The sequence below is a fragment of the Myotis davidii genome, unplaced genomic scaffold (genome assembly GCF_000327345.1).
Source record: "Myotis davidii unplaced genomic scaffold, ASM32734v1 scaffold892, whole genome shotgun sequence".
NCBI lineage: Eukaryota > Metazoa > Chordata > Mammalia > Chiroptera > Vespertilionidae > Myotis > Myotis davidii.
Window position 1 is genome coordinate 1247366 of NW_006284341.1, and position 27540 is coordinate 1274905.

The 27540-nt window shown below is 38.2% G+C and overlaps 2 protein-coding genes across 7 annotated transcripts in view; both read left to right on the forward strand.

Moving 5' to 3' along the window:
• The window catches only part of G3BP2 (GTPase activating protein (SH3 domain) binding protein 2), a 77377-nt gene extending 64533 nt beyond the window's left edge, over window positions 1-12844 (forward strand). For 2 of the 3 annotated variants that reach the window (XM_006754564.2, XM_006754565.2), the window contains exons 7-12: window positions 727-907; window positions 1875-1973; window positions 6089-6191; window positions 7499-7627; window positions 9365-9483; window positions 9948-12844. In XM_006754564.2, coding sequence (XP_006754627.1) covers window positions 727-907; window positions 1875-1973; window positions 6089-6191; window positions 7499-7627; window positions 9365-9483; window positions 9948-10220 — 904 coding nt within the window. In that variant the 3' untranslated portion in view covers window positions 10221-12844. The remainder of the gene's footprint in view (window positions 1-726; window positions 908-1874; window positions 1974-6088; window positions 6192-7498; window positions 7628-9364; window positions 9484-9947) is intronic. The other variant, XM_006754566.2, reaches the window with a different exon arrangement.
• Window positions 12845-26149: 13305 nt separating this feature from the next.
• CDKL2 (cyclin dependent kinase like 2) overlaps window positions 26150-27540 on the forward strand; it is a 36225-nt gene continuing 34834 nt past the window's right edge. The window contains exon 1 of one of the 4 annotated variants that reach the window (XM_015570390.1): window positions 26150-26583. The gene's annotated coding sequence lies outside the window, so the exon portion shown is untranslated. The remainder of the gene's footprint in view (window positions 26584-27540) is intronic. The other 3 variants (XM_006754567.2, XM_015570387.1, XM_006754568.2) reach the window with 3 other exon arrangements.

Genomic DNA, 27540 nt, shown 5'->3' on the forward strand with positions numbered 1-27540 from the left:
AGGTTGACAGTCTGTTCGATGTTGCTCTGTCTCTGTATCTATTTTTGTTCATCAGTTTATAATGGTCTTTACTATCCATAAATGACTGAGATAATCTGGTATTTTTCTTTCATTGACAGGCTTATTTCACTTAGCATAATGCTCTCCAGTTCCATCCATTTAGTTGTATTTTTGAAGTGGTTGTGGGAGGTAGCAATTTCCAGTGTTTACCTATGCCGCCATCTTGGTTCTCTTATTTTATTCCTTATCTGTTTGTTTTTCAACATCATTTTTTTAAAATTCTCACTTAAGGGTATTTTTCTATTGATTTTTAGAGAGAGTGGGAGAGAGAGAGGAAAAGACAGAAATATCAATGTGAGAAAACATCCATTGGTTGCCTCCTACACTTGCCCTGGAGCCTGCAACCAAGGTACATGCCCTTGACCGGAATCGAACCTGGGACCCTTCAGTCCGCAGGCTGACGCTCTATCCACTGAGCAAAACTGGCTAGGGCATGAGCATTTAATTTTATAAATATGGGGTTTATTTCTAGTTGATACTAAAGTAAACATTTTTAGTAATCCAGTTTTAAATCAGTGAAGGTGAGAAATGTTGCTTGAGAGTATTATTCCCTTCTGCCTTCTAGTTCTTACTGGACTTTTGCTCATTAGAGAGATACTGAATTTTATCTTATTTGAATTGATTATTTTACTCATACTGAAAAGGAAATAAAATATGTTATTGTAGTAATGGCATAGAGGAGCCTTTGGAAGAATCCTCTCATGAACCTGAACCTGAGCCAGAATCTGAAACAAAGACTGAAGAGCTGAAGTTGTCAGTGGAAGAGAAGAAGTTGGAAGAATTAGAGGAGAAGTCTACTTCTCCTCCTCCTGCCGAACCTGTGTCTCTGCCACAAGAACCACCGAAGGTTAGATCAAAGGAACTCTTTATAACATCACACTTTTATATTTGATACCATTAATGAAGCATGACCTTTGTTCTATTATGTTAATTTGTTTCATATAGTAAACTATACTTTTTTGTGCATATGAAAGAAACTGGGTTTTTTGGTAATCCTGAGAAAATCTCATTGTTTTTTTCCCCTCAAAAAATACCCCTCAGAGTGAAGTTGAAGATTAATCTTTGTCTCTGCAATGTTTAGTACCTTACATAAAATTATTTGGGTCCATGCATAAAACTGAGAGTTGCTCTTCCATTCTGTACTAATAAATCCTCTACACACCAGATGCAAGGAGTCTTACAATTTCCCAACTTAAATAAGTTGGCCTATTAAAAGAAGAGATACCTCTTATTTCTGGCTTAATGGGAACAGTTTCCTTACTACACTAATTAAACTGTCTTGGAAAGATGAGTGACACCCGTAATGTATCATTTAAGCCTATCTATACATCTTTTATCTTTCTGTAAAAGTAGAAGGTTAAAGTATATTTGGGTAGTGAGAGGAGATTCCTTGTTCAATTTGTGAATGTTTGTTAAAGTTTCCAGCTAATACTTTCTTCTTTCCTATCCTTCCCCTCTTAACACCATCACACACCCCATTTTTCTCTAAAAGGGGAAAGAAATTGATTCTATTAGGCTCTTTTTTTTTCTAGCATGTATTAGTGGTTTTGTGCCACTTGCTCATCTACTTAGGGCATATAGGAACTTGCTTGTGGATTTATTTAGTAGTTCAGAAAAAACATCAAATCTTGCATAATGAGATTATGAAAGCTGGCACATAGACTGGCATGTGTGTGTGTGCCTTTCTTTTAGGAGTCTTCCAATATAGAACAGTAGTTTAGAAGTGAAAAGAAAATATATATTTGGAAGTTTCCCTATAGGAATGTTGGTGGTTTTCCATGATTAGTAGTCTAGGTTTGTTGCATTTCCTGCAGGCTTTCTCCTGGGCTTCAGTGACCAGTAAAAACCTGCCTCCTAGTGGTACTGTTTCTTCCTCTGGAATTCCACCCCATGTTAAAGCACCAGTCTCACAGGTAACCAATCTGTGAACACATTGGATTGTATCCTTGTTACATTGCCAATTGCTTATCTTTTTAATACTTTTTAAAATGAGTCAATCAGAAATTATGGATTAAATATACCAAAAAAATTGTATTAAATGTCAGTGCACCCACTTTAAATGCCAAATCTCCATTCATCATCTGCATAGGTGGTATTTGGGGTTTGGGTGTGTGAAATGCAGATTAAGTTGGTTTTACATACATTAATTATATTGTCATTTAAAAGGCTTCTATAAAATAACCAAAATAATTCCTTTTTAAACAGTTTTAAATTTTATTTAAAACATATTTTAAGGAAGAAATTTGGGAAGGCACAAAGTAGTATGGCATTATAAAGAATCACTGTTTTAAAAAAATAAAATACTTTAAAAATTATACTGCCTAAGTTCTTCGTCTGTAAGTGGTTCACACCGTTTAATCGAAGCCTGTACCAACTTATGACTGTAGTGTTCACCTTAACCAATCATTCCAGTATTCTGCTTTTTGTTTGTGGTCATCATACACATTTCAGAGCTTTCAAAACATTGAAAATAGGTGTACTTTAGAATTAACTAAATTTAAATTAAATTTATAAGCACAGTTTAAAAGAATGTCTAATTCTTTTACCTACATTTTGACTTAAACTTCATTCCACTAGAAAATTTACATTTAAAATTGTTAGTGAACATACAATTGTTTGTGTACACCTCTTAATATGCTCTAAATAGTGAATCTTTGTGGTTTCAAAAAGCTAGTAATATGAGTCAGTCTTTCTGGTGTTGGTACACATAATCAGGTACAATGCATGGCCTCATGATAACTTTTTTCTCCTCAGTTAGATATTCAGGAAGTGTTGAGTAGTTACCTCAGATCACAAATCAGGATTCTCCCTTAAAGAAAATTAATTTACCAAGTATTGATTGTACTTTTCAACCCATCTGAAGACCTGATAAGTGACTTTTGGATATGCTTTGAAATGCTTGATTTATCAGATTTGCATTTGGAATCCTTTGGATTGCTACTTCATTTCAGAGAGTTGGCTACATTTTTTTTTAATTACTGCTAGTTAAAAGTTAAAATAACTTATCCTCATTATACCAGGCATTGTCAAAACATTTTATATTCATTCTCATCTAATCCTCATAACCACTTTGTGAGGGTGGTTACTATTATTATTCCTGTTTCCCACTTAATTAAATTGAGTAGTACTTGAGACAGGTATATAAATAGTAGGGCTGGACTTTGAATTCATGCAGTTGGATGCCATGAGCATCAGAGTCCATGTGTGACTTACGCAAACTTATTTAGATTTCTTTAGACCTTTGGAGGGGAATGTATCTCTATTTACATTTAAGAAGAGTACTGACTATATTTAAGGCATGTCTAAATTGCATTTTATTATATCCTAGCCTCTTGCCTAGGAAAAACAATATCTTAAAATTTTTGAAGTTAGTTTTTGAATTGTAGGAGACTAGATTGTATTTCCCAACCTATACCCTTATTAAAACAAAATGTTTATAATTTAAACTTTAAAGTAAATTTCTGATCACTTTAAGCTATATTTAGAATGAATTCATGATTTTCCCCTTGATTTAATAAACCTTTTAATTTTATTTTGTTACTTTGGTGTAATATTTATTTTCTTAACAGTTTTAGCATAGGTAATTAATAAAATAATTAAATGTAGTTCTAGGGTATTATTAGTAGGCATTATTTTCTTGATGAAGAGATCTTGTCTAGAAATTGATTATTTTATCTAAATAGCTTATGTTAAATTGAAGGATGTGTTTATTAGTTGCGGTTTTTATTTGCTGTTATTGACTTGCACTGATGGTTTCATTTTTATCTCATTTCGTTTTACTTTCATTTGTGGGATTTGTCATGTGAGCACACTTTCTTGTTACATGGAAATAATTTTAAGGCCCTCAAATAAAATAGTATGTGGCATATTAGCCATTTTATCTAGTTAGAATAAGTAGTTTTAATCATAAACTTGAGCCTAAAGTATTATACTACACAGCTGGCTTAGTTAAAATATTAATCAATTATTGAAAAGAATTTTGTTAGATTTTTAATCTGATTTTTCTTGCATTGGTATTATGAGATATATACTAAAAGGTTGCTAAATTAATTTATTTGAAAGATGTTGGAAATTATTTAAATAATTGTTACTTTGAAGCCCTTAGGATAATGGAAGAACTTTTCTGTTTTGCTACTTGTGGTTTTATTTTGGTAATCTGTTTTGAAAACGATTTGAATCAGTCAGGTTGCCTCAAATTCTTTGATAACATTTGAATTGAATGAGTTTTAGCTTTTTCTGATATTTTTAAATTAAAATGTTCATTTGCTATTTTTATGAATTTGTAACACACTAGCTTCATCAAAATTTTGTTAGAGTACATCTATTCTTTAATTCTGTTTACAACCTAATATTCAAGTTAAGTTGCACTTTAGGCCCCCTTAAGTTGAAATTTCTAGGTAACTGCCTTTTTCAGGCATCACTTTATGGGTCAAAATATTTTCTAGTGTTCAGTTCCAACCAAAGATAGTAATGGTCTCAGGGCTGTAACTTGGGTCAGGCATAGAACATTCTTCTACATATTTGGGTTAGAGAACTAACTAAATGTGATTTAATTTTAAGTGAATTAATAGTTACTAAACATCAATGTCTAGCAGCATTGTTTTGGTTCTTTGGGTGGTGTAGAAATAAATTAAGATATGGTCCTTGTAGGAATAAATACATATAAATAACTGAAAAAATCTGGAGTTAAAAAATTTTTTAACTAGCAAAATTCTAGATCATGGGAAACAATCTTGTTGGAGGAAATGAGAACCTACATGGAAGAAAATAGAATTTGGGAAGAGTCAGGCAAATTTGTTAAAAACTGTTAGGAATTACAGTGGATATGGGTGAAGGCATTTACAAAAATAAATTGTCATTGGTGAAGGAAGCATAACTTTTTGTATCAAAATATATCCTTGTCAAAAAATGTCCTTGAAAATTATAATACTTCAGTTATATATAAATGATGAGTTTGAGCCACTGCTGGGACTGAGGTCCTTAGAGATGATCAACCATAAAGACAGCACTGAAATTACTAGCTTCCCGACTTGACAACATGTTCTTCATATACTGCTGAGTGTTTTCAGCATCCTTTGAAGGTCCATATATTTTATCTCTTCCTTGTACTACAAATATTTGGGCAGTAGATAACCTGAAGAAGTTGGGAATACTGAACATGCCATTATATTAAAAGAAAATGTGATAGATGTGGATATTATTTTGTTTTTAAAATAGTTGAATTGTATGTGTTTAATTCAGCAGTTAGCAGAAACTTTTGGAAGGCATCTTAAATGTTCCATTACCTCCCTCCCCCAATTAATTATCTCTCAAGAAACAGTTAAGGAAAATTGTCGGGGTCAGTCCTTAAATAAATGCACACCTTTCTCGTAAGGAAGAGCAATAGAAAGTTAAAAGACTTCTTTGACTATTTGAGATACTATATACATGTTTCTATCTTGTTTTCTTACGTGCATTTTGACTTAAAAGTAGTATTTTTAGGTGCTAGAACAAGCTAAGTTGTATATTTTGATCTATCAAAATATTGATTTTCAAGGTTTATTTATAGGGTGAGGTTTAGAGGATATTGCTGAGCACTTACATTTGAAGGGCAGCAAGCTAGATAATTAGAAAGTATGTGCCAGATATTCTTGTCTTCCTGAAATAAAGATGACTCTTTTGTGTGTGTGTTTACATGGAGTGGCTGGTTCATCTTGCATTTTTGTGATTTTTATGCTTTCTCAGTGTGGATGTAACTTTTAAAATATGGCTGTAAAAAATAGCTTATTGTGAGTTTATATGGCCTTGAGTGGGAAAACAAAGCCTACCCTACAGTCCTAGATTGGTACAGAATATTTTTATAAAATTATTTTTCATGTATAATTAGACACTATGTTAAAAGCATTCTAAACTTAAAATTACCATTATGCCTGTTAGTGACTTCTGGTAGTTGCTTTTGTTGGTTTTTTCCTAGGGAATGTGTTTCTTTTCTTTATAATGTGTGTTTTCCCTTGCATTTTATAATGTGTTTTTTTCCCTTGCATTTTAGCCGAGAGTTGAAGCTAAACCAGAAGTTCAGTCTCAGCCACCTCGTGTGCGTGAACAACGACCTAGAGAACGACCTGGTTTTCCTCCTAGAGGACCAAGACCAGGTGAGTCAGTCCCTCCTCTGTAACTGTTAGAATTTTGTTTAGTACTTGAAAAGTTGGAAAATACTGCACTTGAAAACTCTGTGTGTGTCTGTGGTTTGTTTTTTTTTTACAGAAACAAGATCTATGTTTTTTCAATACAGATAGTGTTTTATACCCAAATTCTTTTCTTTCCTTTTCAAAATGCTTAAAGGTTTAAATAACCTGCTAAAATTCAGTCTGGTTACAAAACAACTAACTTCTAGGGGAGGATTAGTTGTCATGCCATAGAGACATGTATTTTGAAGATAGTTATTAATACTAATTTCGAGCCAAGTATTTGGTTATTGTCACTGGTTCTAAGAATTCAAAACCGAGCTGCCAATAACCTACTTTCTTACTTAGCACTCTTATCTTTTCACAGATAAACAAATAAGCACACCCTGATTCTTCTTATTTTGATTGTCTTAGGTTTTAAGTAAGTTGCCCTGATTTTTGACTTGTTTCCATTTTTAGCTAATACATATAGCACCTCTATTTGAATAATATAAGTATGTTTAGATTGCTTTTGGGAGGAGGTGGGAGATAGTATACATCAAATTTAGACTGTGTGATTTTTTTCCACAAAAGTAAAATATAAGTGGTGTGTTATTAAACCAGAAGTCATGGAAGCTAGAGTTTATCCTAGCTTTGCCACTGATTGAGTTTATGATCTTAGGTGATACCCCCTTAAATTATGAGATTATTTTATGCCACTCAGTTATACAAATTTTTCTTGTGCAATGCCTTTCTTATATGCCTGTGTTTTTTGTGTTACTGGGAGGATCAAATACAATTTATATATATGTGTGTATAAATGTATATGAACACCCTAACATACATAATATATACATGAAGTATTACTATTAAATTTACTGATTTGGCTATAATTTCATACTACCAAAGATTAAGTAATTTGTGTATTTCAAAATACTAAACACATGTTTAGTACAAATATATCTCACTATATGAAATCTATTTGGTTCCTTGGGTAATGGCAAGAGTTTAAGGAGGGAAACTTGAACTACTAACATTTGCCTTTCATATAATCAATCAGATGAGTAGATCTAGAAGGGACTTGTGCAATCTAGTTAGAACCCTCACTTTACACTTCATTATCACATTTCCTTATTAACCTACTGATAATAGGCACTTTCATCTCTGTTCAAGGAACTCACTATCTTATTAAACTAAACCAGGAATGTTGATATTAAGTGATTTTTATATTCATTGCTTTGAACTAATTTTTAGAAGATGTTGTGAACTTTATATCTGCTCTATTCTTTTCTCAGGCAGAGGAGATATAGAACAGAATGAATCTGACAACCGTAGAATAATTCGCTATCCAGACAGTCATCAACTTTTTGTTGGCAACTTGCCACATGATATTGATGAAAATGAACTGAAAGAGTTCTTCATGAGTAAGTGGTTTATTTTATTTTGTTTTATCTTAAAATTAAACAGGAGAAAAACAAGAGCTTTTTCCATAGTAATTAGAATATCTCCAGGTACCAACCACTTATCAGAAGAGAGTAGATGGCTATATCAGATGTTTCTCAGTGATTGTACTTAGTGTTGACTGGCCTGGTTCTCTGTAGGTGAGACGAAGGAGCAGGATGAATCAGTGTTAAATTTGGAGGTGGGATGAATTTAGCAAATAAAAATCAGGAATAGAAAATAGCATTGTCTTTCTAAAATCATGTAGATAACTCTCCTTTTGAAATGTCTAATAAAGATGCTGAAGGGTTACAAAACAAATAGTTCAGCTACTTGTTCGTGTCTTAGATGAATGACCTATATGAGTGAATATGTACCTTAATTGTTGTTGGATATAGCCACTTGCAACTTTTATTTTGAGATGGATCAAGGAGATTAAGGTTATTCATCTTGAACAATTGAGGCCACAAAGTATTCTGTTAAAATATTTAACCCTTGGTGCCCTGGTTAGTTTGGCTCAGTGGATAGAGCATTGGCCCATGGACCGAAGAGTCTCAGGTTCGATTCTGGTCAAGGGCATGTACAGTGGGGCCTTGACTTATGAGTTTAATTCGTTCCATGATGGTGCTCTTAACTCAAATTACTCGTATGTCAAATCTTAAAGTGAATGAGTGAGATATGTGATGCTGGGCTGATGTTGTGGTGTTCACTGTGACGTTCGCTGCGCCAACTAGCAGTGGGATATCTGAAGCTGGCTTGTAACCCAAATTTTAGCTTGCAACTCAAAGCAAAAAATCGGCTGAGAGATGGCTCATATCTCGAAAAACTCGTTAGTTGGGACACTCATAAGTCAAGGCCCCGCTGTACCTCAGTTGCAGGCTCCGCCCAGGCCCAGGCCCTGGTCAGGGCATGTACAGGAGGCAACCAATTGATGTGTTTCTCTCACATCAATATCTTTCTCTATCTTTCCCTCTCTCTTCCACTCTCTCTAAAAATCAATGGAAAAATATCCTCGGGTGAGGATTAAAAATAATCCTATATAATAAAAGAGAAACATGCAAATTAACCATCCCTTCACTATATTCAAGCCATGCCCACCAGCCAATCAGGAGTGAATATGTAAATTAACCCAACTAAGATGCCAGCGGCCATGGAGCTGAACCAGCAAGCAGGAGGCTTGGGTTGCCCCCGGCGATGGAGGAAGCCAAGTTTCCCGCTTGCCCTGGACTGCCCTCAGCTCCGCTCACAGCTACAAAGTTTCAATTATAGAAGATAAATAAATCCCAGAAAAAAAAAAAGGAGAGGCTGGGAGCTTGGGTCATCATGAGCTAACCCCTGGCAGTCAGTGCGCTCCCACATGGAGAGCTCTGCTCAGCCACAAGCCAGGCTGACGGCTGCCAGTACAGCACTAAGGATGTCCAACTGCAGCTTAGGCCTGCTACCTGCTGGTAAGTGGACATCCCCCAAGGGCTCCCAGGCTGCCAGAGGGATGTCTGACTGCCAGCTTAGGCCCAATCCCCTGGGGAGCAGACTTAAGCCAGCAGGTGGACATCCCCCAAGGGGTCCCAGACTGTGAGAGGCACAGGCCAGGCTGAGGGACCTCCCCAAGTGCACAAATTTTTGTGTACCAGGCCTCTAGTAATAAAATAAAAATATTAATGTGAACTTACCACTAAAAAGAAAATTTTAACCCTTGGTGCAATGTATGTTTGTTTTCACAGGTTTTGGGAATGTTGTGGAACTTCGCATCAATACCAAGGGTGTTGGCGGAAAGCTTCCAAATTTTGGTTTTGTGGTTTTTGATGACTCTGAACCAGTTCAGAGAATCTTAATTGCAAAAGTAAGTGACCTAAAGGGCATAATTCAAGACTTTATTATTCCTGTTGTATATAACATTAATCTGGTGCATTTTTAAACCATAGAGAATCTTTTAATATTAAAACTAAAAATTGTTCATTATGCCAGTGGTTCTCAACCTTCCTAATGCCGCGACCCTTTAATACGGTTCCTCATGTTGTGGTGACCCCCAACCATAAAATTATTTTTGTTGCTAATTCATAACTGTAATTTTACTACTGTTATGAATTGTAATGTAAATATCTGATAAGGCTATATGTGTTTTCCGATGGTCACGACCCACAGGTTGAGAACTGCTGGTTTATGCAAAGAATAGAGAATTGTTAGTTTTAAAGTCTTAGGTGTGGGTCATTTTAAATTTGTTTCTTAGGATTTTCTTATTTACATATACAAAGAAATACTTACTATCTAACCTGCCCATGTAAATCTTTTTGTTCCCTTTTAAAGCCAATTATGTTTCGAGGGGAAGTGCGTTTAAATGTGGAAGAGAAAAAAACAAGAGCTGCAAGAGAGCGAGAAACCAGAGGTGGTGGTGATGATCGCAGGGATATTAGGCGCAATGATCGAGGTCCTGGTGGTCCACGAGGAATAGTGAGTGGTGGAATGATGCGTGACCGGGATGGAAGAGGACCTCCTCCAAGAGGTGGCATGGCACAGAAACTTGGCTCTGGAAGAGGAACCGGGCAGATGGAAGGCCGCTTCACAGGACAGCGTCGCTGAAGCCCCACTGTTGGCAAAGTCTTGGCAGTGGTACATTATTCATCGTGTTTGCATTCTTGTTAATTTTTTTTTTGGCTTTGGAATGTGACACAGCCTTTTTGATCATTTCTTTGATGTGAAAAGCATCTTTTGGTTATGAGTTAAATTGAGGTGGACATTATTTCCCCAATTTCACAACAGGATTCACATTGTTAATTTATAAATCTAGACTTGGAGAATTGAGGACTGAGGAATGACCATATCTTAAACTATCTACAACAAAATGAACTTTTTAAGAGGACATGCCCAACTGAATTCAGGTCCTTTGAGTAAAAAAAAAATCCTCTGCTGCACATTTTGTTTTAAGTGTTACTGTTTCTGCCTATTAATCTTGGAAACACAAATAGTGCAATTGGAGAATCTTGCCTTTTTTCTTGGCTCCCCCAAAATACAAACCAACAGAAACTTTTTATGCACTCATCAAAATGCACTAATGGGTACTCTGAACTCATTAACATTGACATCTGCAACGAGGCAACAGGGGAGAAAAATCTTTCATCCTTTTTTCCAGTAGAAAATAGTTTGTGAAATGATGAGGGCATTTTATCTGCTTGCTGTGACCAGCGTGTGTACACATAAACCTTAACAAGACTACAAGTATATTCCAGAAGGAAATCATTTAGTTTGAACTAAATAACAAAAATCAGAACTTCAAATGCTATGGTCTTGAATACTAGACCAGATTTAGTAGCTCCATATCTAAGATTTTTCTACCTGCCCCTCTTCAGTACAGGGATGGCTGGCTGCTCAACACACTCCTCCTCCCCTTTTTCCTTTCTTTAAGCTGTGTACAGTGAAAATTGTCTTTACTGTATTTTTGTTCTCTGGTAATGTAATAAGCATGATGGTGCCTTCTATTAATACATCATTCCAGTCTTGCTGGTAATTTTGTACAGTATAGTGTATGAATTGCTGTGCTGCAAAGCCAAACAGCTGCAAAATGTTGAAAAATCATTGAAGTGTATAAAAATTGCAGTATCTTTAAAATTAGTAAAATTGACTAGCATATTATTTACCTTGTTCTTTAGTTAACTTTGTGTTCTCTGTGGGAGGGAGTCTTGTGTGTTGGGAGGGAGAGGGAAGGAGGAAGTCGGTTATTTAAGTCTCTTGTTGACTTTTCTCTTAGCATGAATGTGAATGATGAAGCAGATCACTTGAGAGGTGCTTAGAAAAGTCAATCAACTTGATGTACATTTTTAGTGACATTTTAAAAGCAGTCAGATTCCATAAATGGCAAGTAAACCTGAAGTGAGGATACTGCAATTTTCAGAGAAAAGAACAGCAGCTCTTAAGTGTTTGCATTTTCTATTTGGGGGGCAGGGAACTGTCATTCATTTTGCACAATTCTTGAACTGATGTCAGCACCCAAGTGGCTCTGAATTTAAGTCTGGGACGACATCTTTTATTTTTACATGAATCTCTAAACAATTCTGTGAGCAAAGTTTGTAGCTGCTGGATTATTGTCTGTCTCTTTAGCAAGTTCCAGTAAACTGCAAGTATGGCAAAGGATGATCAATTTTATGCTTGAAGCATTTGGTACATATCAGTTTCTGATGTTTCAAGCTAGGAGTGGGGTAAATAAGTGTGACCACTTAAAGCTGCTTGTTAGCATGGAAGACTTCTCCATTTTATCTTGGTAAAAACAGAAATGCACTTGACATAGTAGCAAACAGATTTTGAATTATGAAAACTTTGTTATTTAGTAAATTAGCAAATGATGCACATATTTTGTTTTTCATGTACTGGGTAATATAAGTAAAATTAAATCTGTCCCTTTTTTTCCTTTGAATGAGGTCTTCCATGTTTGAGGAAAGTCTTGCACTATTGCATATGTTTTGGGGACACAGATATCTTAATAGTTGCCATTTTGGGGGGCTTAAGGATTTTTCTTTTTCTGCTTAAAACACTTTTTACACTTTCTGATGTATAGTACTTGAAGTTCTTACCAGAAAATGAATTTTGAGTTTTGAAGCCTTTATTCAAACTACTTTTAAATGAGTGGTTTATTGTCAGTGTTTTTCTATAGCATATTTTTCCTTTACTCGTTTCTTTCTTCCCATTTTATATATGTGAAATTTCTAATCCAGGATATTGCCCTGCCACTCATGAAAACTGTTCTGGCACCAAAAGTAAAGGCAAATGTTAAGTGTAATAGAAAATTAGAGCAAAGAGCCATTCAGCTTCAGTCTTTACATACCATGAATAAATCATTAAAACATCACATGGAGAAGTTTACATGGTGATTGTTCACCTGCAGTACTGTGGACTTTTAACATTTTTGTCCCCTTTTCAGTGAACCAGAGTAAAAATATTCATCTACCATAACTGTTATTTGCTGATTTTTTTTTTTTTTTTGGATGGTAATATTCTATCCTTGTGACACTATTGCAACCAAATTGGCTTTACCATCTCGGCTTTAGTAGGTATAGAAGACAATGGATTACCATCTTTATTGCTGTAATGTGTTAAGCATTATATGCTAGTAGAATCTAGTTTAATTGTTTCAGGTGGAAAGTATTCTTTTGGTTTCCATTTTGAATGTGTTTGGACTAAACAAACAATAAACTACTGATGTCTGCAGCGTTTATTTATGTCCCTAATTTAATCTATAGGTTTGTGTTCCAAAATTTTTTCTCCCAATTGCATTTCACACATCTTAAGTAAAAATGAGCTGTTCTAAAACCAACTGCTTACTATTTTTATATTTTTCCTTAACAGTTGTTAAGAGATCTATCCCAGTTCAGCCAATTTACAAGTTAAAGGATTTTAGAATAATAAATAGTAAGGAAGGTGAAGAATTATCTAAATCAAACCACTAATTTCTTTTTTTTTTTAATCTTGGGCTATCCAAAGGATTGCTACCTCACATCTCGGACAGGAGAAAAGGGATGGGAATATTGAGGCTATCTAAAGCAGAGGTCCTCAAACTTTACAGGGGGCCAGTTCACTGTCCCTCAGACTTTCCACATATGCGCACTGCGGGACCGGGACGAGTTGGCTGCTAAGCAGGACAGGCAGCGGTGGCAAAAACACCCGGCAGGCCCGATAAATGTTTTCGACGGGCCGCAGTTTGAGGACCCCTGACTAAAGTTATGGACAGGACCCAATTCAGAAATTGGAACAAATGTGTCAAACTCTAAAAGAATATTAAAGGAGGAATAATCATTTAATCATATTTATGAGTCCTAAAGCATACATAATTTTGGAATTTGAGACTTTTTCTTCATTAAAAGGGATGGTATAATTGAATTATTCCTAATATAGTCAATGAAGATTCCTTAATCAGACTTCGCAAGTTTGTACTGGAGAGAAACCAAAAGAACCATTATTTAAAATACTCTTAAGGAAGTCAGACAAGATTTTTATAAATATATTAAACTCACTTTCCATGTTAATTATAATGTAACTAGAGGCCCCTCGGCCTGGCCTGCGCCCTCTCACAATCCGGGATCCCTTGGGATGTCGGAGGCCCAGTGCATGGATTCAGCCTGATCTTCACAGGCCAGGCCAACAACAAACAAAAAAACTTGGAAACAACAAAGGCCCCACATTAGGCTTTTATATATATACTAGAGGCCCGGTGCACAAAATTCATGCACTTGGGGGTCTCTCAGCCCAGCCTGTGCCCTCTCACAGTCGGAGCCGTGGGGGATATCCATCTGATGGGGAGCAGGCCTAAGCTGGCAGTTGGACATCCCCTGAGGGGTCCTTAGCACTGCCACAGAGGTGGGAGAGGCTCCTGCCACCGCCACTGCACTTGCCAGCCATGAGCCCAGCTCAGGGCTTATGACTGAGCAGTGCTCCCCCTGTGGGAGCATACTGACCACCAGGGGGCAGTTCCTGCATTGAGCGTCTGCCCCCTGGTGGTCAGTGCATGTCATAGCAACTGGTTGTTCCACCGTTTGGTTGATTTGCATATTAGCCTTTTATTATATAGGATAGATGACATGCCTAATTTCATGGCTCTGGAAAAAGCATTTTTTAGAAGGGATAATATACATATGCCACTATTAACACCTTTCGTACCACATAGAAATCTCTAAGACATACGCCAGGGACTGCACGTTTTCGGGCAAACTGCACATTATTTAAATCATCATAATGCACTTTAGGTGTCGTTTTTCAATAATTACAACATTTTTATTTACAAAAACAAAGTTCCTAGTACTTTTTTAACGTATGGTACTGCGCAAAACGTTTTCCTCTATGAAGAGGGACCAAACAAAATTTACATAAGTATCTAGATTCGCTCCTTTTTCCATGGGCGTGAAAAACGAGAACACTCGTGAGCGGTCCTTAACAGATGGCACGCGAAACATGAGAAAACTCCTGAGCGGTACGAAAGGTGTTAACCAAATTTGAAGTAGCAAATTATCGTTTGGTCCAGGACACTTCGTATGAAACAGGATATTTGACTATTGTAGCCACTTAAGGTATTTCATTTCAATTGTGCTATATAACATAGTGTTTGTAGCAAGTGAACGAAAATTTAGTGGCTATAAATTAGGAAAAGTTGCTCATCATAATTTATATTTTAACTACAGATGAATAAAGACCATTGACTTTTCTTTCTTTTCATTCTGTGTTCGTAAGTATTAGTTTTCTAATTATTTAGTAGTAGGCTATTTTGATCAATTTGATGCCAGAATTCTAAATTTAAAATTACTGGATAAGTGAACAATCTATTAACATCATGAAAGAAATTTCCCTTTGTGATAGATTTCTGTTGGTTGCACAAAGAGTAATTGTTTAAAATTATTTGTACCATTGAATTAATTCCTAAGTAATAAAATTTTGGGGTATTTTGAACAAATAGAGACTTAAATCTGCTTTTTTAGCATATAGCTTATGTTTAACATGTTTCAGAATTAATGAGAAATAGTCAATTTTTAAAATTATTTTTAATTTCAGAGAGGAAGGGAGAGGGAAGGTAGAGGGGACAGAGAGAGAAACATCAGTGATGAGAGAATCATTGATCGGCTACCCTTTACAAGTGCCCCACTGGCGATCGAGCCTGTAAGCATGGCATGTGCCCTGACCAGAATTAAACTGTGATCTGGTTCATAGGTTGACACTCAACCACTGAGCCACTGAGGCTGGTTAGAAATAGTCAATTTTTAGCACTACCAAATAAATAGTGGGCAAAAATACCATAAATGCAGGTTTAGAATTAAGAAATCACAAAGACTACTACCCTAGTATTAATTATCAAATTAACTGTTCTCTTTGATCTCTTAAAGTTTTGACATAGTTGGCTGCCTACTTGGAATGCTTTCACTTTTGTGAAATTAATATTTTAACTGCTTCTGTTTTCTTATCCCATAATAATTTCTGCTCCCCGATCCCTTCGGTGCTCAATCTCTTTCCCCATGAACTTTCTCTGGGTGGTTTCATTTTGGCCAGGTACTATCTTCCCTTCAATATGTTGTCTATTCAGTAGATTTCAAACAATATAATGGTTTAAGAGGAGGGCTTAGGCAGCAGTTGCCAACCTTGCGGACCTCATGGATCACCAGTGGTCTGTGTACCATCGGTTGTTGACCGCTGGCTTAGAAGATAGCCTGGGCTTGAATGACAAGTCCACCATTCAATGGTTAGCCTTTTTCTTTGTTTCTGCTAACTCATTTGTAAAATGAGGTAGGTGGTTGTGAGGATTTAGTGCGTTAATATATAAAGCACCTAAAATAATACAGTGGTGGGCCTTTAGCAAGTGTAAGTTGTTACTATTTATTTTTTATTTTTTTAAGTTTAACTTTTAAAAATATGTTTTTATTGATTTCAGAGATTGGAAGGGAGAGGGGGAGAGAGGTAGAAACATCAGTGATGAGAGAATCATGGATCAGCTGCCTCCTGCATGCCCCCTAACTGGGAATTGAGTTTGTATCCTGGGCATGTGCCCCGACTGGGAATTTGTGACCTACTGGTTCATGTGTTGATACTCAACCAGTGAGCATCACCAGCCACATCGGCTGGGCAAGTTGTTACTACAGTGGGGCCTTGACTTATGAGCTTAATTCATTCCGTGATGGAGCTCGTAACTCAGATTACTCATATGTCAATTCTTAAAGTGAATGAGTGAGACGTGATGCTGAGCTAAACCATTTAACTTTTTATTGTTAATTGAGTGCCTCTGTGTGCCAGGCATTGTTGATATTGAGCATACGTGAGTGAATAAGTCCATTGGTCTCCCTGAGCTTATTTGATAATGAAGATAAATAGTTGTAAATGCTAAAGAGAATCTATACTAATAAAAGGAGAATATGCTAATTAGACCAGGAAACTTTCCAGACAAAGACATGGGGGCAGGGCTGAGGCAGAGTCGGTTAGGGGTGATCAGGCCAGGAGGGGAGGACAGTTGTGGGCGATCAGGTCGGTCGGGGGGAGTGGAGGGGAGCAGTTGTGGGCAAGCAGGCCGGCAGGCGGAGTGGTTAGGGGTGATCAGGCAGGCAGGCAGGTGAGCAGTTAGGAGCCAGTGGTCCCGGATTGGGAAGGGATGTCTGACTGCTGGTTTAGTATATAAAAAAGGCTAAGCGACCGGCCAACCGGCCGGGAGTTATGATGCACACTGACCACCAGGGGGTAGACAACACAGGAGCTGCTGAGCAACAGCAACTTTACAGAGTGCCCTCTCACACTCCAAAACCCTTGGGGATGTCAGACCACTGTTTTCTGCCCAATTCCTGCAGGCCAGGCCGAGGGACCCCACCTGTTGGAGGGACTCCACTCACTCCGCAGATGCCTTTCGAGCCCTGGCACTGCCCCAAGTGCTCCTGGCCGAGGAGGGACTGCGGGAGGTTGGCTCCAAGGTGTGTCCAGCCCTCCTTGCCCAGTCCCGCAACGCCGACCACCTTCTCATGAATTTCAAGGTGCACAAATTCATCCACTGGGCCTCTAGTTAAGATAATGAAAAGCAATTGAGTGGCGGAATTAGGTCATAATGACTTTTGGGAACTACTTTAGTGAAGTGATAAGCTGTTCCTCAGTCACCCATTCTAGAGTTGAAATGGAACTTAGGAGCACTGTAGTCAGAAGGACCAGCTAATGTAAAACAACCTGGAAGGGAATGGTAAGAAGCTGGGGTAGATGGAGTTGGCTCAAAGGGAGGCAAAATGATAAGAGGTGGGGTAGGAGAGAGTGGAACTACATCATGTAATCTGCCACGATAAGGAGTTAATTTGGATTTTCTTCTAATTGCAATAGGAAACCATTAAAGAGAATTAAGCATGGCAGTGATATCCTTATAGAAGATAGGATAAATATAGAAGCAGGAAAATTGATAAGACTGTTGCAATAGTTTAAAACTTGGAGAGAAATAGGTTTAGCTTATTTTTTGGCAGCTGAATGTAAGATCTTAAAAGGAATTGAGAATGATTCAATTTCTGGATAGCATAAAGTCAGAAATCAATGAAAAGCAGACACTTCTACTTGAAAATAGTGTAACCAATAAAATAGTTACTTGTTTTTATCTCTAAAATGAATTTTCTACAATATTTGAGGATATACTATGAATCACTGCTGGTAGCTTTACATCTGATTTAACATTTAGGCAAGGTAAGTATAGTTACCTAGGTTACCACCAAAAAGATAGGCTCAGAAAGGATAAGTCACACTAGTATGAAATTATTTGGAATACTGGATTAGCAAAAAGTGTCAATCTGCTTTCAAGGATGAGTTATTTAAAGTTCAGAAATTTAAACTTTAAGTGCAATGCATTTTTATCATGACTTTATTTTAGAAAATTATAAAATTATAGCCTCCTGCATTAGCAGGACTAAAATTAAGGATCCCTTAATCAGGTATAATATTCAGGAAGCACAATGTTAAGGAATGAGACAGAGACTTGAAACAGAAATCAAACAGCTGTTAAATACTGAGAGTCTCTGAATTTAGGGGAAAATATATGTATTAGGGGCCCAGTGCACAAATTCGTGCACCTTGAAAGGAACTGTGGGCCATGAGGCTGTGGTGGGCATAGTGGCAGGATCTCAGCCCATCCTCCGTGCCCCTGCCTGGCCCCTCCTGCCACGGCCCCCAGTCACCTTTCTGCTGGCAGCCCCATTCCCACTGCCACTGCTCCCATGTGCTGATGGCACAGCGATTGGGGCTGGTGCTGTCAGTGGGTGCAAGAGGCAGCTGCTGCCCCAATCACCCCTCAGGAGCATGGGGAGGTGGAGAAGCCCTCAGGGGGGATCGGGCCGGCGCTGCCGCTCACACCCACAGGCCCAGCGCCGGCAGCAGGTGTAAGCAGTGGCTCTGGTGCCGGCAGCAGTGTGAGCACCCATGGGGCTGCAGTGTGCCGGAGCAAAGAATTTTCAGTAACCACCAGAGGCTTGCCCCAATGACAGTGACCGGTGCCCCGCCTTGGTCTGGCGCCCCTGCTCACCTGCTCCACCATCCTACTGTGGCCAATATCCACCATGTTCTGCGTTCTGTCTCCTGCTGCCCTCGCCCGCCATATTTCGTGCATACGTGCCCCCTGCTGGTGAGCACATGTCATAGCAACTGGTTGTTCAATTGTTCCACTGTTTGGTCTACTTGCATATTAGGGTTTTATATATATAGATGTGTGTTTTCTTTGGTTGTCAAATGATCTTTAATTGAAACATTTTTTTGAACACATAAATATTTTAATAATTTTCACCATTAATCTTTAATGGAATAATGTCACTAAATATACCTCATTAGTGAAACATTTTCCTTTGTGGTTCTTAACTAGCCCAGCATCACACTGCACCACTGCTAATGTTATCTATATGATATCATGAGGGTGGCAGCCATCAACATTGCAACCCCCAGGATCTTTTTAATGGTTTCAGAGAGTTTTCTAGCTAAAAATCGGTGCTGCATCTGTCAGGCAATATTAATAATCTCATCAAAAGTGATTATTTCCACTGTGTTTAATGATTTTTTGCTTCTTTCTGTCTCGGCAATTCTTTGAGGGCTTTCATGATCAGGGCAGAGGCAGAGGCACTACCTCAATCTGGTCTGTCGTTCTGAATGTTCAGTTACTATAATCCCCAGATCCTTCCAAGCATCAGTTGCTTTGTTGATGTCAAAGCCAACCTTTTTTGGAGACAGGCCCAGGGGACCAATCTTGGGAGTCAGGGCAGACACAGCACAGACTTCCCCACCGGTGCACCTTGGGTATAGGACTTTGATCTCTTTGGGGCAGAACTTTGGCTGCATCATGGAAGTAGCTGGTGTCAGATGAACCTAGATTTGGTACGACCCAAGAAAGTTGCACCTAAGTTTCCAAGCTGGAAGCTGAAAGAAAAAAAAAATGTTGAGGGCCTGTCATTTTACATCTGTCATATCCTCTAATCTGATAACCCTAAGTTTTTTATATTTTTTATAAAGGTGAACTAAAGTAAAGCTTGAAGACATAAAAACCATAACTGCCTGGCATATGGTGATGAGGATAGTGACTTCAGCATAGAAAACATGTGAGAGGTATTTCAATGAATGATGACATCAGAAATGACTCAGAGTGATGTTTCAAAGCAGGCACTTATATAACAATTATGTGCTAGGTGACAAAGACTTGTATAGCATGTAGTGACTATTAGCATCTAATATGAGCCAGAAACCCTCCTAGGTGATGCTGGCAATACAGCAGGTATAGCCTACTCTCTGGAAATGTGTATTTTTTTTAGTACTTCTTTCCATAAGTATTTACTTTTAGTTCTGATTAGTCCTGGGCACAACACAACTCATTTAGTCCTAACAGCAATCCTTTGAGGATTATTACTTGCTTTACAGAAGGGTTAACTCAAGCACAATGGGGTTAGCTACTTTTCCAAGATCACATGGCTAATGAGTAGAATTAGTGAAGGTAGAGAACATAATAGTGACTGGAGATGTTCCTTAATCATTATCGAGGCGGGGGTAATGAGTGAGCTCTATGAAGAGGTACATTTAAGGTCTGAAAGGAAGAGAAGGCAGTCCTGAGATCTGGAGGAAGAATGTTCCAAAAATAAGAGGACATATGGAGAGCCCCTTTGTTTAGAAAGTTTGTTGTATTCAAGGGCAGTAAGGCCAGTGTGGCCATAACAGTAAGCAGATGATATCAAGAGGTAGGTAAGAGCTAATTTGAGGGTGGCCTTGTAGTTTGTATTTTACTCTTGTATTTACTCTTGGATTTTATGGGGATTGTAGGGATCTGAACAGGGAAGTGATGTGATCTGAGTTAGTGAGAGGCCTGTCAAAATGTCAGCTAATGGTGATGGTGGCTTGGATTAGAGCTGTAGAAGAGATGGTGATAAATGGTTAGCTAATAAGATTTATTTTGTAGATAGAACCTATAAGGCTTTTATGGACTGGATCTTGAATGTGAGGAAAAGATAATATTCAAGGGATTCCTGGGAATTTAAAGTAGGAGTGGATTGTGGCAAGAAAATCAACAGTTTTCTTTTAGCCATTTAACACATTGCGGATGGATCACGAGAATTGTCGTTTCATATTACACAGTGTTTACAAAGTATCATACTTTAAAAAGATATCAGCTTGTAAGAACATGTAGTAAATAACTTCAAAATGCAATGGGCATTTAATTTTAAAGCGTGCCTTTAACATTTATGTAAAATGTTTTCTGTACTCGTTCAATAGAAACTTACCTGGCCACTGGGTAAAGCTAGCCATAAACTACTGGTCCGCAATGTGTTAAGTTTCATATGCCAATTATAGATCCAAGAATGAATGTCATATGGTATGATTTTGGAATTCCGAAGAGAGCTCAGTGCTATGAGTTATCCATATAGGTCTTTGCTGCAGCTATGGGATTAGATGAGATTTCCTAAGAAGAGAGTGTACAGAGAAGCAGCTCAGGACTGAGCCCCCAGATACTCCCAATATTTAAGGTTCTAGTACAGGGGAAGCATGCAAAGAAAATTGAGGAAGACAAAATAGGACAACATTGATGTCATGGAAAGCTAAGTTTCAAGAGTTTATCTCAAAAGGAAATAAGCAGTTGAGTAATGCTGTTGAGAGGTCATATGAGGTAGTGGATTAATTAGGGTGTCTAATTGCTATAATAAATAGAACCCAAGATGTCTAATGGCTCAGACACAATAGTTTTGTTTGTTTTTTTACCCCTAATATAAAAAAATAGAAAAGTGATAATGAAGAGGCCAGTGGTCTGGCCCTCCTCCCCCAGACTATAGTCATCTCCACGGTAGCTAGCTGAAAGGGAAAAGGAACACAGAGAATGTTGAATGGAGATGTTTATGGACCAGGACTGGAAATGGTGCCCATGTGGCTTAAATTCAGTCACATGGCCCCTCCTAACTGCAATGGAGATCACACAAAAGAAACAAGCCACACAGGAAGAAGGAACTAGCTTATTGTAACTAGCAATCTCTGCTACAGCTGGCTTTGGCAGGATGTAGGTCATAATGACTTGGGAAAATCTATTTCAGTGAAGTGATAAGGATGAAAGCCCAAGAGAACTGGAGGTAAGAAATGAACACACCTTTTTTTTTCTGTAGTTTTGCTAAGAAGATGAACAGAGGAATCTGATAGAGGCTAGAAAGAGATGGAATGTTAAGATTTTTCAAAAGAGGCATGTTACTAGTGCAAACAATGTATACTATTGTTAACATTTAAGAAATGAATTCCAAGGTTTACACTTATAGTATAAATCAGCCATCACCAACCAGTGGTCTGTGAGGTCCGAAAGGTTGGCAACCGCTGCTATAGATGTGTTGGTGTATGTTGAATTTGGCAAAATAAGTGGTATATTGTATTTTAGGTTTCCAAATTCCAATTTTCTTAATTACTTTAAAATGTAGTAATGATGTCATTGCATCAACTACTAGGTTGAGAACAGAATTCTATTTTCTATGGCAAGTGTCCATCCATCAAAGAACCAGAACTTCAAAGTGAATCAGTCCATTTTCTTAATAGAATGGTAGAATGTATTCATAGCTGCATGCTTCATATACTATACTGAAAACAATCTTACTTTTTGTAGTCTGAAGATTTTATGCTCTTTCCATTCACTTGGTGACTCAAAGTGATGCCAAAAACCCCCATGACTAATCAGTATCTCATGGGACCTAAGTGAGAGGTGGTTTTTCCTTTGTTTGTTTTGCACAAAACACCCAAGCACGTTATTGGGGATGTCAAAATATGTAGAAAATGACTGCTGCCAAAAGTCACTTAACAGAGATGGTTGCTAATGTAAAAGAATTGGACTAAGCCAAAATACATACATTTATTTTAAAAGGCAGATTTCTGGGAAGGCTGAAAATTTCTTATCCTCCTGTAGTCTTTTTTTTTTAAATTGAGATATAGTTCACATACATAAAATTCACCCTTTTAAAGTGTAAAATTCAGCGAGTTTCAGTATATTTATTTTAAAAAGTTGTGTAACACTAATTCCGGAACATTTTCATCACCCTAAAAAGAAACTCCTTACCCATTAGGAGTCACTCCTCATTCCCATCTCCCTCTCAGTCCCTGGTAACCAGTAATCTACTTTCTGTTTCTTTATATGGAATGTGTGCAGCACAGGATTTGCCTGTGCTGCACACATTCCATAAAAATGTAATGGTATAATATGTGGCTTTCTATGTCTGGCTTCTTTCACTTAGCTTAATGTTTAAGATTCATCCATGTAGCATGTATCAGTACTTCATTCCTTTTTATGGCTAAATAGTATTCCATTGTATGGATCTAACAATTTATCCATTCATCAGTTGATGGACATTTGAGTTTCACTTTTTTTGTCTATTATGAATATTAATGCTGCTATGAACATTCATGTACAAGTTTTTATATGAACAAGTTTTCATTTGTCTTCAGTATATATATCTAGGAGTGGAATTAATGGGCCATGTGATCCTTAGTCTCTTCTAACCTTTAATTCTTTAACACATCTCTCAAGCTCTCCTCTCTAGTTGCTAACCTCGTGCACTCCCATACTGTTTTCTTTAGATTTTTATAACATTTTCACTTTTCTAAGATTTTCCCCCTCTCTCCCACCAGCTACAACTTTATCAAGCAAACACACAAAAATGATAATTGGGAAACTACAACAGGGCGGGAGTGGGAGAGAATCATGTTGTTATTTGCTTGTTTAGTCATTTAGAGCTTTCATGCCAAACCCTGGCAGCCACCCACCAGGAGGATTTGACACAGCCTTTGGTGGGCAAGGTTAATAATAACCTCAATTGCTGAGAACTCTGCTGCCATTCTAAGGTAGGAGTTTCTTATACTTTAAAAAACCTGGTAAGAAAACTTGACCAGCAGCTTCATAGAGATTATATGTCTTAACCACAGAATTACATATTTTTACATTTCTACTGTTTTTCAAAATCCAAAAGGGAGGTTCCAATATTGCTCCTGATGTTAGTTCCAACGTTTATTGAGTAATCCTCAGAGATACAGCACTGAATCCCAGATGATGAAGATAGTGCCATTTCTAAGATCTTAAATTGACAAGTTTTCTTTGACAATAGCTTTCTCTCCTATTAAACTTATTCTTCATGCCTATGATGACTGACTTCCACTTCCTCAAAGCCTCTATATTTTCAGTTATTAACCAATTTCCTATCTAGCTGGAACCTATGGGCAAGCCATTTCAGTGGTGCTTTTCTTCATCATCCTCGATTTCTTCTTTGTTTAATCTGTGCTGCAAATTCTCTAAGAGGAAATTTACCATCTACTTTCTCCGTTCTTGTCCTTGGGAATGCCAAGTCCCTTGAAACAGAGTCAGTAGGTTTCAAGTGGGCACATATTACTATTTTGAATTCCTTTCATATCAAAATGAGTTTTCTCATAACTACCTATTTCAAGGAATTTCTGCTCTCAAGTCCTTAAGACTTAATCTCACCATTATCTGTTTTGCAAAACTGAAGTTCTTTACCTGAGAAGATTTAGGCCAGCTAATGTGTCTGTCCAATACTTTTCTCAGTTTTTCTTTAAACTCCTTTTTTTCTAAACCTCTTCAAGGCTAAGCCCTTTTCATACTTAATTACTTTCTCTTCACTACCTGTCTTTAGTTTTTTTTAATCAATTATTCCTTTTCTTCATTCTTTAACGCCTCTCTCTCCATTCGTCTTCACTACAAAGATTTCCCTGTGTTTTTTAAATTAATCTTGCATCTATATAATGCTATTTCCTCTTTCGCAAACATGTAAATGACTTTACCTAGGATGTGTAATTCTTGAATGCCCTGTCTCCTTTACAGCTGGCTTTAAACTCAATTCTGTTTTAAATTGTTTTCTCAAGTGTTACCTATTCACCAAATCCAATATTTTTTTAAAAATATATTTTATTGATTTTTTACAGAGAGGAAGGGAGAGGGATAGAGAGTTAGAAACATCGACAGAGAGAAATATCAATCAGCTGCCTCCTGCACCCCCCCTACTGGAGATGTGCTGGCAACCAAGGTACAAGCCCCCGACCGGAATCGAACCCGGGTCCCTTAAGTCCGCAGGCCGACGCTCTATCCAGTGAGCCAAACCAGTTGGGGCCAAATCCAATATTTTTAGTTTACCCTTTTGATTGCCTGTGGGATTTAAGCTTCAGGGCCTCTTGCTTAGAGGAGCCTTTAAAATGCTTGTTGTTGAATATTTTTGTAAAGTTGCAAAAGCAAAATATTTTTGCCTTCTTGTCAAGCTTCAGGCCCCCCAAACCTGGATTTGCCATTTTATAAAGGTGATCTGCCCCTCATATAAAAGAAGTTTATCAGATTCTGTTATAGCCTGAGGTAACAACATTGGGCACGGCTCCCTTCAACTTGGTCACAGCAAAGGAAGGAACTAATTGCTATATTAAAATTTATATCCTGGATTGACCAAATACTTATATTATTTTCATACCTAGGTCCCAGATCTTGTCCTTAATATTACAGGTTCAGGAACTAGTTTTTAAGCCTTTTGACCAAGGTGATCAAGTACTGAAAAATTAATTCATGCTAACCAAACTCTCAAAGGATTATTTATAAACCAGAATGTTTATTTCTTAGCATACAAAAAGGAATTAATATTGCAATATTGACTGGGTATAAATATCTGCTATCCAGAACACACTTAACTGAATCAAGATAGAGATCAAATATGATTATAAAACGTTTAGTTTTCATGACAACGTGAAAATAACTGAGTGCTGAAGGCGTCCTTACTACACCCTAAACCCTGTTTCTTGTGTGACTTAAGCGTGTGCATGATTCTGATCTACCAGTGTTGCCTGGTTATGTATGAATGGAGTTGGTCTGTGCCTTAAAGATCCCACCCCCCAAATGCACCCAATTTGGCTGCCATACGCCAATACTGCGTTCCCCAACCTTCCTCACTTTTGTCCTTTTATTTCATTCGTGTATCTCCAATTCCCCTCACTTCCAGTGCCCAGGCTACCCTCAAGGTCCCTCCTAACGTAAGTTCTGTCGTCACCTACCTACTTTTACCTTGCCTCACCTATTAATCATCACCTCTGACCGACACCCTCATCCCCCATCTGGCCCAGACTGGCCCCACCTCTCACACCGAACCTTCCCGGGTGAGGGCGCCGTGGGCCCGGCCCCCGCCCAGCGGGGAAGCTGCGGGGGAACACATTCTCGAGGTCTTTGCATGACCTCCCTCTTTTTACCCTCCCCATGAACACCGGGATCGTCTCCTGCCCGCGTCTGCGGGGAGAGGTCTTCAGCGAAAGCAGAAAGGTGTCTCCTTACTTAATGTAGGTGTGTCCAGATGCTGGCACCCGCGCCGTCAGGGAGCGGAACCCGGGCGGAGCCCCAGGTGAAGGGAAAGGGTGGTTGGCTCTAAGCCAATCACGGCTCATGACAACAGGGATCAGCCAATCAGAACACGGGGTGCTTGGCGCAGGGTAACGGCCCGCCCCCTTGCAGCTGGGTGGCCAACGCCTTCGCCAGGGCTGGCTGGAGCTCAGCTGGTTCCCGAGTCCAGGGACTGGGCACCTTCCGAGCTGGGAGACCGCGCCCTCCCACCCCAGCTGATTTCCCTGCCGGCCTCGGCCTTAGCAGGTGTCGGTCCTGCCGTGGACGCATTCTGACCTGAGCCGTATCTCTCCCTGGAGACTTTGTGCCTATGGTTGGGGACAGAGTGAGGTCGTTGCCTTGACGACGGCAGCATGCAGGCAGTGGTCCTCCTGAGCGTGAGCTTGGGGCGGGCCGAGGCCAATCTGCCTCTCTCTGCTTCACCTGGCGCCCGTGACTGTGTCCTCACAAGGAATAGTAACCGCACTGAAACTGCTAGTTTGCTAGTCAGCATTTTTTAGACCCGCGGGAGAGATGAATTTCACCTCAAATTTGTTTCCGAGTTGAAAACCTTTGGGTCTTTCCACGTGAAAGGATATTAAAGAAGCAGTAAGTATACTACTTTTAAAGGCTTCTATGATCTCACTCTTTATGTACAATAGATTTCAATCTCTTGAACAAGATAAATTAGCATTATTTTTTATCTAACTTGTCCGTATTAGAACTATACTCCTACATGGCACATGTCCAGAAATACCACATTGCCAGTCGGGCAGGCTTCGTTTGTATTACCCTTACGTTTGGGGGTAGAAGGCATGAAAAGTTATCGTTTATGAGTAACTGTTTCAGGAAACAAGAGGCTTAATAAGCTGTGAGACCTTTAAGGTATTTGCAGGCAGTGCCACTTGAAAAATGGGTGTGTTCTATGTGCTGTGACCAAATGTGCAGTTGGCTGCAAGAATAAACTTGGAGTAGTCAACTTACACAATGTTAGCTTACTAGATGACATATTTTTAAGTGATGCAAGGTATAGATTCCATCTATTTTTGTCCTTGACATGATAAACCTACAGTCTAGTCCTTGATAAAAACATGCTGTCTTAGTGGAAGGAAAAATTATTTAAAAAGGAGAGAGAAAATAACGTTGAGATATTTTTTCAAACACAGACTTTTTTTATTTGAAAGTAGCTGATAGACATTAAATGGAAGCTAAAAATGTCAAATGTATGGAAAGTTAGTGTTGGGACACTGCTGTGTAAACAGTTTATAGTACTATCAAGGCTGGTCGTAAAATAATGAAATAATTTGAGTTGCAGTTGACTTGGATTTATTTTCATTCACCCTTCACCCCCAGGTCAATCTTCTGGTGTTCCATGTGTATCTATATAATAGAACCTATATAAATTACCATATGTAAACTGCTAAAAATGTACTCATTGGATTATCATAGTTTGTTAGAACAGAGGATATTTGTATTGTCTTTATTATCAATGTACCAATAAGGAAGCAAGGAAAAGCATCACAACTCACAATCGAGTAAATTAGCTTTAGATTGCCATAAATACAC